The sequence below is a fragment of the Peromyscus eremicus genome, chromosome 4 (genome assembly GCF_949786415.1).
Source record: "Peromyscus eremicus chromosome 4, PerEre_H2_v1, whole genome shotgun sequence".
Taxonomy (NCBI): domain Eukaryota; kingdom Metazoa; phylum Chordata; class Mammalia; order Rodentia; family Cricetidae; genus Peromyscus; species Peromyscus eremicus.
The window spans coordinates 89,619,042-89,635,156 of NC_081419.1; the positions used below are offsets into that span (position 1 = coordinate 89,619,042).

The following is a 16,115-nucleotide window of genomic DNA, read 5'->3' on the forward strand; positions in this document are numbered from 1 at the left end:
AGACAGAAACCATAGACACTTCCCTGCTGCTTGAACACACGCTCTCTGAAACACCAAAGAAAGGTAATGATGTGCACTGTGTACTCCAGGCCCGAGGCCCTTCCTTCCCTATTGTGTGCTTAGATAACATGCCTGCTGTTCTTTTGCTTTCCTGGCCATGAACAATTTTAGTTGTTAGTGGCAGAAATATAAACAAGCCATTGCATTTAAACACACAGAGGACTGATTGGCTCTAATATGGACCCAGCTACTCCCAAGGAGAGAACTTTGCTTCTGGTGTGCTTGGAGTTCAGAAGACAAAGTAGTGTCACCCATAGCTCCCTTCTGTCCTTCTTGGGACATTCTTCTCAAGGCTTCCTTCATTCTCAAGAAGCAAAGATGGTCACTGGTGATGCTAGTTTGTTTATTTCTTAGAATTATAATCTCAGAAAAGGTTGTCCTGTCATCTCAAAAACAACCACAAAACACAAGAAGGACTCTGTTATCAGCTGATCTGGGTCTAGTGTCCACTCATCTGGGTGGTTGAGGGGGCAGTTTGCCAACTACCTAATAGAATCACAGTGTGGGATAGCAATGCCAGGCAGGATAGCTACAGGGCAGCTAAATGAAACAGTCTCTCCCTACAGTGAATTAACTGCAATTTCCATCTTTATTTTCCATAGGCACAGCTTCCCTGGAGTAAAATCACGTACTATCACTACTGAATTGACGCAGCGGTCTGGCAGTATCTGCAGACTTGCATATGTAGGCACACATCTACCTCAGGGCTCCTTTTCATGCCTTGTAACTGTGAATATGCCTCTTCCATACACACCAATTCAGAAGAAAGCTGGGAGAGACAGGCTGACATTCAACCACTCGTCAAAATTTTGAGGTTGGCCAAGAAGGCTCTAGGACTTTCCAGGTCCCCTTGTTTTCTGAGGAGAAACTGGTTGTGGTCTTTGTGTTACAGCTTAGCGCCCTCACAGTAGCTGTCTGGGTGTGTCTCGTTCATCTGCCATGCCGATTTGTCTGTCCTTTGAAGCATGAGGCCAAAAGGATTTCCAGTAATTTGCTTTGCTGTTGAAGTTTGTGTCTCCAGTCTCCACAACACCAGGCCGCCAGGACGGCCTACCTAGCCGCTCCTCCTGCTGCTCCAGCTTCTTGACCTCCTGCTTGTTCCCTGTTTTCAGGGCACTTCGGTTCCCCCAGTATTGTCCCCTAAAGACATAAGCGGAGGATGAGGTCAGAGCAGTCCGTTGCAGTCCTTATTAGTGGCTTTGATAAGAGGCTTTGGGGGAAGAAGTTGAAACTAATAGCTACAATGAAATCTGGGGTTGGGTAAAGATTTCATTTCTGTGTGACAAAGTCTCCCCATTCAATACATATGTGTCCCGTGTACCTCTGCACAGTTCGCATATATAATGGCGACTCTTATCGAAGCTCTACTGATGCCTTCAACAGGAGAGGCTGTGAGACTTGTTCGCAGGGAACGCACAGAGAAGAAAGGTCACAGCTCTAAGCATTGAATTAAGGTTTCAAAAGGAAGTGGTCCAAGCGCATGAAATACTGGAGTAGAAGAGATAAGCTGGGGTTTTCATTTGAATTGATGCATGACTTTGGGCTCCCTGTGCATTTAGTAATTATGTACAAGGTCTTAAAGGATTTCTTTTTTAAAAGTCATTTGGTGTATTTTATTTTATAATCACGGGTCACTTCAGAGTGTTCCTTCTCATTTTCAGATGTTCCAAACTGGAATTTTACACAATTTCTTAGGAAATGATATATTTCTTAAGTTTAAAGATTTTGATAAAACAGTGCAGGTTAAAGAGAACATTTTCTAGTAGTCTTAAGTATGATTCTTAAGTATATGTTAACTAGTTTCAGATGTGTCTTGCTTATTCTCTGACTAAAACTCAATCCTTTATTTTAAACAAAGAAATTGTGTAATTAGTAACTAATTGCTTTGGATATTTTGGGTATTTCAAGGAGATAATTCAAAGGACAGAGAAAGTAAATGTTCACAATGTTCTTTACGCACATCTAATCCCTCTTTACAGTATCACCTAAGAACAGGCCTGGCAATGTAAAAATAAACAGACCTGCGGTGTTTTTGTATAATTGAAATAATAGTATTTAAATGTAGTTTTTAAAATGAACTTCCATTTCTTCTTTGGATGTAGTTTTGTTAACCACCAATGCTCTGGAAATTAAGGTTATTCGGTTCCTCCAGGTAGTATCAGACAGGTGGCCATCTACCAATCACACAAGAGGAAAAGGAGCATCCCTCACTCTTCATAAATATCACACGTGATCCAGATTAATTATTGATGTAATTAGGAATACTGTAGAGTTGTGGGGACAAAGCGGGACTTGGTTGTCATGGGCTCTCTCTTTGCTCTCTGAGAAGTCTAGGTCATGGTGGACAACTTAACTTCTCTGGGCTTCTTTTAGGATATATAAATTAGAATGTGGGACTAGTCGTCTCTAAGATGTTATTAGCACAGAAATACTGTTTCATGAGGTTCTGAGTATCTATACTTCTTTATTTTGTAGATATGAGGGTGAACAATGTGCTTTTAAGTGATAATATTCTTGTAATTATTTTGGTGGTGAAACCTTGCACCATGAGATCCCTGAGTTTCGGAGCTGTGAAATGCATAGGTTTATGAATGCGCCTTGACTAGAAGAATCTTTCTCCCTATTTGCTGTGCTCACTGGGTAAGGCTGGGTGGGGGGAAGGTACTCAAATACAAGTTCAGATTTTAGCCCTCACTTTTTCTCCTCTCTTAACAAATTACCCTTTTTCTCTGAGGATACAACATACATTTCAGACATCCTGTTTCAGCTAGGGAGAGTCAAGAATCCTAAGTAACTAGTTAGCTAAAGTATGTGTATAAAGCATAAAAACCCATATGAAATGCATGGTTCTTGGGGAAAATGTAGATTGCACACCTGTCTTTCTTAGAGGAGAAATCTGCACAGATCAGTAGCCAGATAAGAAGTAGGAATGTGATCATGGCTACCCATTAATAGCATAGTCCCCGGTACAGAATGGGTTTGTGGAGAGACTGCCCAAATCTAAGGACCAGATAAGGGAGGCATTACTTTAAACACCAGTGATGAAAGAAAAAAGCATGAAGGAAAGGGGTTACTTTTGTCCTTCACAACCGCAATGAGATGAGGCACAGACGTTTGTCATAACAGCAGGAATTTCAAAAGAAACCTCCAACTTTGAACCAATCTCACTGCCTCTGTGCTCTGTTAACGCCCAGAGAGTTAAATGGAGAGAGAATCACCTGTGTAGGCAGGTAGGCATTGTAGAAAACATCAATATTGTCTAAGATGCACTTTTAATTATTTCAGGGTCCTTTCTGGACATCAAATCCGTGTGGGGAATATGCTGGTAGTGAGAGGGACAGCAGAGAGTCCAGTTCTCAGAGTAACAACATCAGTGTGTGCAAGCCTGTTGGCGTCATCACTGCAGAGGAGGAGCCCACACAGAGTGGGTGGAAAGAAGAACTAAGGGTAGAGCAAGGCTCGTAGCTTCAGGCCTCTGAGTTGTAAATGGAGTGTGCCACCCAAATTTTAAGTCTATACCCAGAAGTTTAGATAGTGTTCTAATGTTAGGAACACCTTGGGAATCCAAGGGCCAAGAAAGAAGCATAATATAAAAGATGGGAAGCTGGGCCAGGTAGGCTGGCCTTCAAGGTACTAAGTGGAGTGATGATTGACAGAACCTTCCCGGAGGCCCAGCACAGTGAGCTGCCTGTTCACAAGTGCTTCTGGCTACACTCTGAACTTCAGGTTGTTCCCTCCCTCCCTAGGGAAATGTGGATGGGTTTGGGAACCACTACATGGGGGATAGAATATGGAGGTGTTATGGCAGTGAGAGTTTAGTAAGTCAAAGAAAGGGCATTTCAGTTGTTTTGAATAACCTCTTATTATAGGAAACAGTGGTAAAGACTCAGATGTGGAGATGCTGTCCTGGGCTCAGTTACTGTAGGATCAACTTGGTAGATACTGAGAACATGGAAGGAGGAGATAGGAGGGGGCAGGAAAGGCAGACAGAGCGACTGAGTCTTTATCCCCTGGTACTTTGGAATTCCACAAAAAAGACAGGTACGTTCCCTAGCCTCACCGGTAGGTTTGGCTTTGGAGTTTGGGATTTGAATTTTTCACATTAGAAAAGCCCTACAGTCGCATCGGTGACTTTGGTGCAGGGAGCAGAGAGGGGGGTCAGCGATTAAAGAATTTGACTGCACTCGTGGTTTGCTTGGTGACCTTTGAAGTTTTGTTTTGAGCTGCTGTGAGAAACATAATCATTTTTTTTTTCTGAAACAAATTTTAACATCTGCAAAGGCTGATGAAGGTAGGATAATTTTAATAAGATATTATCTATCTTTTTTAATGTCAACTAGCTTTTAAAACTATTCATTACTTCTTTAAAATATCACTCAAAACACTAGGGTTGATTGCAATAAACACCTTTTCTATTTTTCATGGCCAGAGTAAAGTTAAAGGCTAGAGACTTTGCCAGTCCATTTCTGTAGTTCAATTTCCAAATTCTTTTGTTTTAAAATTAAGCTAGTTTGATTTGTATTTATTTCAACAGCTTGACATTTTATTTCTTTTTATTTTGTGATATTTCCAAGAGGGAAGACTGTTCTGAATCCTTGCATCAAGCATTCAAAACTCTGAGTGAAGATACCTACTTCTAACAGCATTCCACTTCAATATCTACTTAATGTGTGTCTTCTCATTAAAGCTTATTTATGTTTAAAATGCTGACCTTTCAGGATGTACACAAGAATGCTCTGAAACAGAGCTTCTCAACACTGGCCATGAAACCACTGTCTTGGGCTGACAAATGGATTGGAAATAAGCTACCCAACCCTGGGAATGGGCCATTAATTTTAATCAAAGTTGATGCAGGAAGGCCAGTGGGATGCATGACAATGTCAACAGCCCAATAGGTGTGAAGAGACCACTCGGCCTTCCTTGTTACTTGGTTGAGCCATTAGTTGAGGTTGGGTGAAGACAGAAAGCCAGGCCTGGAATTGAATGACCAGGTCACTCCAAAATCTAATGGAGAACTCTCCGTTTCAGAAATCACATTGTAATGCCATTAGAAGTCAAGGACAGCATTTAGAAAATACTGAGAGGTTTCTTTTTTTGATGTTTTTTTCTTTTTTTAAGTCAAGCACCTTGCTAGTTTTTCAAACTTTGTCTGGGTTCCTGTTTCCCTGCTTTCTTCCCTTCCAATGGGGATCATTGATATTTACAGAAGACATTGAAAAGATAGGGAAAATATCTTCAGGCCTGTTTGCTTTTCAGAAGTATATACTCAGGCTGTCAAACTCTCAACAGCCAGAAACAGTTGTATACCTAAGGAATTAAGCAAGATAACTAATTGTGGCAATCTCACTTTTTTCTCCTTTTCATATGTATAGGAATAGTTTTATTAATTGAAACTAGAATTTCTTGATTGTTTTAAGGAAGCGTTTGTTTCCTGACTGCAAAGGCCACTGTACTTCTGCCTTACTATAAACTGTCAATATTGACGGCTGACACTAGCACATCCCTTTTCTTTCCTTCGGTAAGTATATTTATTTTGAGAATTTTCAATTACCAAAAGGAAAAAAAAAAGTCGCTCCTGACAGCTTGGATTAATGATGTTTATAATAAAGACATAAAAATGCAAAAAGGACAAAGAAGCATTCTGGTATCTCTGATTCAGGTTTGCGAAGAAAATTCATTTATTCTGACACGGCATTGCACACGTAAGAAAGACACGTATGGCTGCATTAGTAATTTTTACACATATTTAAGAAAGAAAAGCAATTATATTGCTGTCTTTTTAATGGAGTGCCGCAATAAATGATAGTGTTTGTTCTTCCTGCAGATGAAGATCAGCTCCGTGCAAAGGGCTATGACAAAACACCGGACTTCATTTTACAGGTGCCAGTTGGTAAGTCCTTGAGCTTGATACGCATCTGTGTGTAGAGGGGATTTTTTTCTCACGTGTTGCTATTAGCAAATATTTTCAGAGTAGCTTATCTTTATAATACTATATTGAAGTGGGTAAAAGTGTTGGAAAAGATTATCTTAAATTATCTCATACATGCTTCGGAAGAAGTCTGTTCTTCAACACTTTTCCATATACTTGAGGAATGAGCATGCCTCCTAAAGGTGCTTTTTGAGATGCCATTTTCAACTCATTTCTCTAAATTTTGAAATTTTAAAACATAGGTTTGCCAGACAGCTAGGCACACTTTGGTCTTCTCGACATGTCCCTTGTCGTGCTGCAGAGCAGCATTTTGAGCACTAAGAAAGGGAGTTTGGAAGAATGGGGTGAAGATGACAAGATGAGGTTGTGGCCCCAGTGTGCCTGGCGATGAACTCACACAACGTGTTGTTTTATAATTACACCCTCAGTGAATGGCAGAGGCTAAAGCCCTGCTCATTAATGTGAAGCATAGAGAGGCCAGTGCATAGCCGAGGATTCTCAGTCTTCCCTTTCCTTCGCCGTGTATTAGTAATGCTTTGTCCCTTAGCTGTGGAAGGGCACATAATTCACTGGATTGAAAGCAAAGCCTCATTTGGTGATGAATGTAGCCACCACGCCTACCTGCATGGCCAGTTCTGGAGCTACTGGAATAGGTAAGGTCCCATTATTTTTCTCTTAAGATAAACGATACTCAGCTGACGTCTCATTAGAAAAAAATATTTTGTTTAGCTGGTAAAAATGCTAGGAGCCTTTTTTTCCCTAGTAAATATAGACTCTGATTAATGTATTCATTTCAGATAATTTAAACTTCTCTGCTTTCATGATGTTGCTTCATTTTTTAAAACTTAAAATCTGTGCTTAAGGTCAAAACTGGTATAGTCTATTTCCTGCTTTACAGTGATTACATTAGTGTCACTTAAAATACGAATAACAAGCTGTGGTGCATAATATGATATAGACACTGGATTTCTATCCTTTTGATGTGGAATTTATGCTTCCTTTTAGACTATAAAAATTAATTTATTCTCAGTCTCTGAAGACAGTATCCAAACCATATGAAAGATGAAAATGATTTAAATTACAACTGTAGCAAACAGTTTACCTATGAAATTCTGTAACCATCTTGAGGAGATGGAAATCTCCACAATTAAAGGGGTGCAGGTAGGAACAGATGTATCAGATACCTGCTGTGTGCCTGGACCTGAAAGTTACTTCAGTTAGTCCTTACAAATAGGTTATGTGGGGGGGGGGGGGGGGGGTGTACATATGAGTAGGCATGTCTATAGTACATGGGTGCATGTGAATACATGCAGGAGTATATACATATGTATAAGTGTGTGTGTGAAGGACCAAAGTTGACATTGAATGGTCTTCCAGAGTAACTCACCACTTTATTTATTGAGGCAGGGTTTCTCACTGAGACTAGAGTTCACTGATTCCAGCTTGTCCTGGGGATCTCATCTCTGCGCCACCTCTCCCCACCCCATGGCTGATATACAGCCAATAATCATGTCTGCCTGGCTCTGACCTAGGTGCTGGGGATCTGAATTCCAGTCCTCCCACTTATGTAGCAATGCTTTTCCACTGAGCCATCTTCCCAGACAGGAAGTTACTTTTATCCCCATTATATAGATAACTAAACTGAAACTCAAAAGAAAGGAAGCCGTGTGCTATTCTGCTAGTTATCACAGGCCTGTGTTTCTCTCTCTCCTCCATCCATTCCATTTCTAACACAAGTCATTGTCATATGCAGTGCAACTGTTGAATCTTCGGTTTTTTGTGATTGCACTCTTGTTTTCACACCATGGGTTTTCCTCCATGAAAACAAGAAGTGGGTCACGTGGCAACCTTTCTAGATTAGCTGTGCTCCTCTGTCACTGGCCAACAGGAAGAATACAGTAATAAGATGACACATGCCCAGTTTATTAAAGAAGGAGATGGTAGCATCTGCAGGCAACAGTGTGGGGTGTGGGTGGGAGGCTATCGAATTTGGCATTATATTGTTACTCAGCTTTACAAAAGGCCAGCAGATCTCGCCCCTGGCAGCTGTGCTAAACTACGCCTACCCTTCGCCATGGTAACAGTGATCATGACAAAATGCTGAATGTAATGGCCTTCTTGATTTTCTTGTGTAATTGTGCGTAGCATCCAAGCTTTACTTTACAGGGATGGAGGAGGGAAGTGCAAAATGTTTTAGAAATCAATGCTGCTTCAGCGTTTCCTGTGTTTTATTCAGCCATTATTCAAATTAGCAGTAATGGAGCAAATTGAATTTTAGATTTTTAGCGATTTTCTGATGGGTTTGAAATAGTAAAGAAAGCATCATTTTTGATGGTATAGGGAAAGCAATGACAAGAAAATCAAATCGCCTAAGTTTAGGTTACTAAAGGATTAAAAACAATTGGTCATGCGAATCACTGTGCATTGGGACTATGTTCCCCTCTTTGGAACTGGTCACATCTTTTCTGAAAAACAAATAGAAGTTCAGTTTCCAATAAGAAAGCTCAACTTCAAAGGCCAAAATCATATCGTCATTCTAAAACCACGCAGCTATTGAGTACCTACTGTTCACCTCACACCATTCCGGGGCACATCACATAATCTAGTTACCTCCATGGGAAACCTGTGGGTTACTGACATTGGCTGAAGGGAGCATGAGTAGTCAATAATTTATACAGTTTCTGTCCAGTTAGGTTGGGTTTCGTAATACATTGTTTTTATTTAGCTTTCAGCAGTTCTGAAAGCTGGTCATTTACTCCATCTTTTTAAAACATTTGATTTTCTTGTCTTCCACAATGTCCTTTCTTTTTGTGTTTCTCCCCTCTATACCAGAAGCTTCCTTGTTTTCTTTCACTTGTTCTTCTTCCTGGGTAAAGGGGCCCTAGGACTTGGTGCCCACCCTTCTTTTATCTACATCCATTGCAAATATCTGGGAAGTCCCTCAGATATTTCATTGACTCATGTGGTACATTGGTTTCTGCTAATGTTGACTCCCAGCTCTAACACTGGCTGAGATGAATTCCTGCTGTCCTTCATGGTATCTACTAGGTGTCTTAGATTTGACATGCGTAAAACTAAACTCTAATTGTTTTCCTTCAAGCTTGTTACTTTTCTATCCATCCTCAGTTCAGCTAGTGGTGCCTCAGTTTGCACAGTTCACAAATCTGAGTTTTACCACAGATCCATTTCACTGTGTCTCAAACTGTGTATTTATGGCCGTCTCACCTGCTCTTGCCTCAGCACCTGTTAGCATCTTTTGGGCTATTACTCTAGCTTTCAAAACCGATTTCCTCGGGTCCACAGTCTTACAGTCCTGTGGTCAGTTTTTCATATCTCAGACTTGGATAACGTCAATTATATAGTGTCATTTTCCTGCTCAAAACATTTCAGTGCCTTGCTGTCACATTTCAAATAAAATTCCAACTCCTCTCTGGTCTCAGGGCCCTCTGCATGATCTGCTCCACCCCACTCCAGCCCAGTAGTAGATACACACACCTCTCCCCTAAGAGCCCTTTTATTTTTATGATTCCTATCACCCATTTTCTTGATTTTCCTTGAATCTTGTTCCTTGTTTGTACTTCACATCCTACTCTGGTTCATTCTTTTTACCTGGAAGCTTCTTTGCTTGGTTCTCCACTTAACTTTCTTCATGTGACATTCGGAGCTCAGCTCATGTCCCCTCCTTGGAAGGACATCCTTGACCACGCAATCTATGATGTTAACTCCTCAGTCAGTTCTGTCTCCTTACAGGGCTTTAGCTCTCCATGAATGAGTGAATTAGTGAGTGAATGAATGACTGAGTAGAAAGTAGTGGAAAACTGCTGTGTAAAACTCTTCAAGAGCACACTCCATTCTATACTGTTATTTTGAAATGTCTTCTCTCTCTCATTGCTTTGATATCAAACTTTAGCAATTGGTCTTGTCTTAATTCACCTTTAAAAGACTTCAATTCTGTCTAAAGAACATTTGCTGCTTTTCCACCCCCTGTTTTGGTATGAGCCTTGACTAATTCCTCAACATGCTCCCTTCTGCCTCTCTCTAGTCAAATAGCTAGCTGCTGAGAAGAAGCATTGGGTCCATAATACAATCGCAAACAGTAGAGTGCTACCAGAAAATATTTCTTCATGAAACCAACTCTCAGAAGCCTTCTCCTCCTTCCTGTAGTTGTGAAGTGAGTTCTTTGACAATTTGGCTTGCATTATTAAGTCTGCTTTCATATTCAGATGGCAGATAAAGGAGGAAAGGAATTCTGCAGTTGAAGGCCAGATTCTATGCTTGCTTCTGACATACTGCCCATCAAAGGAGTAGAAGAATGCAAAACTTAACAAAGAGAGACCCACATGCTATGGTGACCAGTGTCCAACAACTGCTGATTAAGAGCATGACACTCACACACATGTTCGGGCCTTCTGCTCTTTTTGGTATCTTCAGGCACATTGTCATCAGGAGCATCAGTTTTAAAGGTGCACTTTATAGGTAAGCTTTTCAGAGACCATCTAAGCTGATGACTGGAAATGATGAGGTTCTGTGTACTTGAACTTGACTTTCACAGTAGTCATTCTTGAAGTTATGGAAGGAATACTGGGCTTGAGTCTAGGTTATGCTGGTCTCATGCCTGGAAACAGCTTGCTTACCTCCAGAACCCCTTGTTTTCTCCTCAAGAGGATGGAATTAATAATGCCGTTCTCACTCTGTGACTGCCAGTTATTTAATACCTGCGAAGCACTTTCATACTTGCTGGCAGTCAACAGATATTAATCCTCCTCTGTCTTTGTCCTGTGTGTCACTGTCTGGTGGAATTTAAAGGTATTCACATCAGACACTTTGAATCGCCTTCTTTGACAGATAAACGCCTTAGGTAACTTTAGTGCTCAGCTTGGTTGACTTCAGAAGGACACATGCCTGTATTCTGCTGATGATTCCATAACAGTTATCAAACATTGTAATTGGTGTTTGCTTGCCACCCTCTTCGAGTTGATGCTATCTAGTTGTTTTATCTATCTTTAAATGCTCAGAGATTGGCACAATGCCTGTCACACAGTAGGTGATCAGTGGATAGTTATTCATTGCATGACTATGTGATGGATATACTCTTACTTAATAGGCACCAATAATTTAAATCAACTGTTAAGGATTATATGAGACATAGTGACATTAAACCATAATTGATTCAATTTTTTTTCTTGAGAATGCCATCCTCAGGACAGTGGAAAATGTCTCAATATTCTAAAACATTTTTATATACTTTATAGATGAACAAGCTTTTACAGCCCTATTTTAGAGAAGTATCATAACTATTTTATATGATTTTAAAGTAGGCAATGAAAGGTAACCACGTGGCAAATGCATTTTGTAAAGTTTATCAGATAAATATTTATAGTTGTTTGTTTTGTTTTGTTGAAAGATCTTACTCTGTAGCCCAGGCTGGTCTTGAGCTCATGGTAATCCCCCTGTCTCAGCCCCTTGAGTGCAGGAATTGCAGTTATGGTTCTTCTCACCCAGCTTTAAATTGATGACTTCTTTTCCCAAAATTTTTGACTTCTCTGGATTGAAATTTGACATGGAATGCCTTGAAAACCTAGTAGAGAACAATCAGTTTCCTTGGAGATGAGAGAGAGAGAGAGAGAGAGAGAGAGAGAGAGAGAGAGAGAGAAGATATCAAGGGCAGGAGATGAATGGAAGCCTCCTTCCTGCATGTCTGCATTTCAATTATCCATCAAGTCAACAGACCTAAAATAACATATTCTGTTGTGCTGGAAGATTTGCAAGTTGAAATTGATGTTAAGAATTCTCATACTCCTTGTAGCCCCAGGCTGTTTGTAGCAGTGCAGGTACAGGTGGCCCCACTACCCTGTCTTATCCCTCTTTTCACTTCACCTGAAAGTTGTCAGTCACAACCCAACCTGCACAGCCATACCCCATGCACATTTCCGCAAACCCTTGCCCTCAGGCAGAGGTGTACACTCCACTGGTTAACCCTGGGAGGAGTATCTTGGCTCCCTAATTAGCATATTTTGATGTCCTTGCAATGTAGAGTACCACCTAAAAGGGGTTGGGAGACAGAGGTCAGGTTCCTTTGGCCTTATAGGTTCCTCACTGTATGAGCTGGATGCAGACAGAATGGGACCAGAGCATCTTTTAAGCTTAATGTTCCTGGCATGGACCCATCTTGACTGGGTCTGAGGGACAGTACCAAAGGAAGGGACGCGTGCATCTCCCGGAGCCCTTTTGTGCACTGACATTAAGGTATGTGGAGATGAGCACCAGAGGAAATCGGACCTTAATCACATTGTTGTACTTCTACAGAGATTAAGAGCCAGGTTCCATCTGTCAGAGTTTTGAGTGTTTGGCTCCAGAGAGTCTACTCTCCTACAGGCAATGCTAAGCTAATACCTCTGCCACAGAAATTGATTTGAGTTCATTTCTTCCCTCCCAGGGCTTTTTAAAGATCAGTTATTTGTTCAATGGTCTGGTGATTGCTTTCTCTGGTCAGCAATAACCTGAGAGAAGGCATTTGGAACAAGGCCGCCAGGCAGTTAGAGTTAAAGAAGGTATGTTTCAGAGGATGGCCAAAGTTTTTCTTGTATTAAGATACTTTCAGGAAGCCTGCAATTAGTCAAATCACAGATTTCCAGTTATTTCAGTCTTGTTAAAAGCAAGGCTGATCACATCTGTCGTAAGTTGGAGTTTGGGCCTCCGCAATAGAAGCTCGTGCAAACCTTCAATTACGGCAGCCTCAGAAGGCGCTGCCGCGGTACACTAACAAGCAGTCATCAGCAACTAGAGACAGATTGACTAATAATTAGCCAATGCGCTGGAGAGGACTTCTGGGAAGGTAAAATATAATAATTTGCCTTTCCATCTCTCATAGTGGAATTGCTTGTGAGATATTGACGTCCCATTGTTCGACAAATACTGGACACTGTTATTAGCTAGAGCAACCTCAAAATATTTGATAAAGATGAGGAAAGTGTTTTCTGTGTACTTAGTCCCTTCATGAGAATGTTTTCTCAGGAGAGTCAAACCATTTCATCTGCACCTGGAATGTAAATCACAAGGCTTTCCCCAGCAAGGAGTTTGCACAGTGCACCATCGTTCAGGGTTTGCAATGATGCCTTTAAAAGCAGAGCTGAGCAGAGAAATAGAAATGTAGTCTTGGACCTTTCAAGCAGGGTTTGCAACAAAGACGTGGTTGTTGCGAGATTGGGAAGAATTTAAACAAAGGATTAAAAGGAAAAAAAAAAAAAACAAGTCTGTTAGGAAATGTTCATGGGTCACAGTTTCTTTACTTATCTGGGTACCTACGTGTCTGATTGCTACCTTTAAGCATGTTGAAGAGCATTCTGAGGGAGATATGTTGACCAGTTTCACAAATCCAGGGAAGAATGAAGTGTTGACACGATAGCTCTTCCTGCTGAGCCCACGTAATGGAGTTCATCTGTGTCATGCAGGGTTCAGAAATGTTATGGCAAACCAAATCAACAAAGAAAGGATTGAGTGGCCGTCAGAGAATGCAAACATGCCATCATGATCTGAACACACAGACAGATGAGAGAAAGATGGCAGTCTGCTGATAGAAAGTGACTGCAGTGGAGTTAGATCCAACGGCCCGACATGGTTCTGTGCAGAGACCCTTTCTGTCATGAATTCTAGAAGCATGAAGATCAGGCTGAAATGGATGTAAACTTCACCTTGTGTTCATATCACATGGGAAGAAAGCATTTTGTCCATATGGATATACACTTTATTCTTGGAGAACTGATTTCATTGCTGTGATTGCGTCTGGGTGTAGCCAGTCTTTCTTTGGTCCACCAGCTCCCAAATAATGATACAGAGACTTTTTATTAATTAGGAAAGCTTAGCCTTAGCTTAGGCTTGTTCTCAGCTAGCTCTTAAAACTTAAATTAACCCATTTATATTAATCTATGTTCTGCCACATAGCTTGTTACCTTTCCTCAGTACCATAAATCCAACTTCCTCTGCATCTGGTTGGCGAATCTCCTGCACATCAGATTGTTTCCCAGAGTTCCCATCTCTCCCCGGAAGTCCTGCCTATCCTCTTCTACCTATCTATTGGCTGTTCGGCTCTTTATTAAACCAATCAGTAGGTGCCTTAGGCAGGTGAGGAAGGACAGAGACACATCTTCACACAGTGTACAAAAAGATTATTCCAACATCTGGGCCCTGGGAAATTTATTTTATTTTGAAAACCTTAGATAGTGTTGCTAGCAATGAAGTAGCCTTGTTTTTTTTTTGTTGTTGTTGTTTTTTTTTTTTTTTTTTGGATTGTGTATCTTTGTATGAGTATGTGAATGTGAGTGCAGTGCCCATAGAGGCCAGAGGTGTCAGATGTCAGCTGTCCAATCTGCATGCTAGGAACCAACTTAGATCCTCTGCAAGAGCAGTGAGTGTTCTGAGCCATTGAGCCATCTCTTCAGCCCACCAAATGGAATCTTAATGGAGGGAGGGGGATCTTACATATTAGGTCACTATGGTTCCAAGCAGTGAATATATTCAGGCAATGTGTTGTTCAAGATGCCAGCTCTGTCCTTGAGTGGTTGACGAGAGAGGCTTAGTGTAGTGAATTGCAGAGACAGCACCTAAACCTTGATCTTCCTATGAATTTTATACCTATGCCCTTTTGGTCCACTATGGAGCTTTATCTAAGTCTCAGTGAGAAGTGTTGGATAGATCAATGTGTTAGTTAATGAGTACACTAAGCTGGAGCTGAAAACCTCTCCATTACATGAAGCTTGAGGACCCACCTCTGTGTGGATGGACACAATGAGCCAGGTATTCTGTTTGCTCAAGAGCTTTCTACTGTATTCAGAATAAATCTGTAGAGTTGGTATAAAAGCCTGTCATTTGCCCACATGTCCAGAATACAGTGACCCCTGAATTGTTGAGAGTTCAAAGCCACAGAACCAAGGAACTGATCTGTATATGATCCAGATGTTAATTTCAGTGATCAGTTTAAATTCAGGAGACAAGTTGGCTAAAGACTATTTGTTAGGAAGTATATATTTTTAAATGTTTAAGTTAAGTAGAGTTCCTATTTTATTCTGAATTACAATTTGCTCCAAATAAAAAGCCAATTTTAATAAATAATTTTAAGACAGCTGTTTTCAGGTATAATTGACGTAAAGTACCCATATTTGAAGTATATAGTTGGATAAGTTTGAAAATATCACATGGTAGATGCTGAGTTTGGCTAGCCCCCTTCGGAGTTCACAATTCTTTTTCCTAGATATCCCTTTCAGCGACCCCTGGCCAGGCGCCACTGCCTGCCCTTGTTAGTTTCTGTTAGTTTGCATTTTGTGACATCTTTCTTTGTGTTTTGTTTTGTATTGTCCTTCCTTTTCTTAACTTTCTTTTTATTTTTATTTATTTAGTTAGTTTAGGGCTTTGTTTTACTTTTTATGTTTTTGAACTTTTTATATGTGCATTTTCTGGCATTTTCTATTAATGGAGCTATTATTCTTTTGTCTGGCTTTGGAAAAAAACACAGCCCAGTTATTTCAAGATGCCCTCCTGTTGCTGAATTGCCAGTAGTTCCTAGAGCACATTCAGTTGCTGTGCCTGTACTAGTATTTGTGTCCACTAACCTGTGGGTAGACACTTAGTTTCTAATTCTGGCTATTAACAATAAAAGTATGATAAAGCAATTAAACAAAAACCTTTATATGACTAAATTGTTTTTAAGTAAATACCTACAAATAAAATGATTGGAGCATACAGTGGGTATATTTTGTTTTATGAAATGATTAATCTGTTGTCCCCCAAGGATTATGCCTTTCTCCATTCCCATAGGCCGACTGCTTGCTGTGTATGCTTTCTGTCTTCCCAATCGCTTGATATGCTCAGTCTTTTGCACAGGACTTTCTAATACTTATGTAATACACCTCACCATGATATCAATTGCATTTTTCTGATATTACATTTAGAATTTGTATATACTTTTTTGCCATCAGTTTGTCTTTGGAGACACGCTGCTTCTTTTGTAATCTGTATGCCTTTATTCCTTCTGATTACGTTATTGTGCTGGCTAGAGTCCCTGCACAACATGAATGATGGTGACACATACATCTCTACTTTGCTGTAGATTTCAGAAGGAAGTTACTCTACT

At 40.5% G+C, this 16,115-nt stretch overlaps 1 protein-coding gene across 2 annotated transcripts in view; it reads left to right on the forward strand.

Annotated features, from left to right (window-relative positions):
* Cdin1 (CDAN1 interacting nuclease 1) overlaps nt 1-16,115 on the forward strand; it is a 207,317-nt gene that overhangs the window by 107,226 nt on the left and 83,976 nt on the right. For both annotated transcript variants that reach the window (XM_059261110.1, XM_059261111.1), the window contains exons 9-10: nt 5,885-5,950; nt 6,537-6,642. In XM_059261110.1, coding sequence (XP_059117093.1) covers nt 5,885-5,950; nt 6,537-6,642 — 172 coding nt within the window. The remainder of the gene's footprint in view (nt 1-5,884; nt 5,951-6,536; nt 6,643-16,115) is intronic.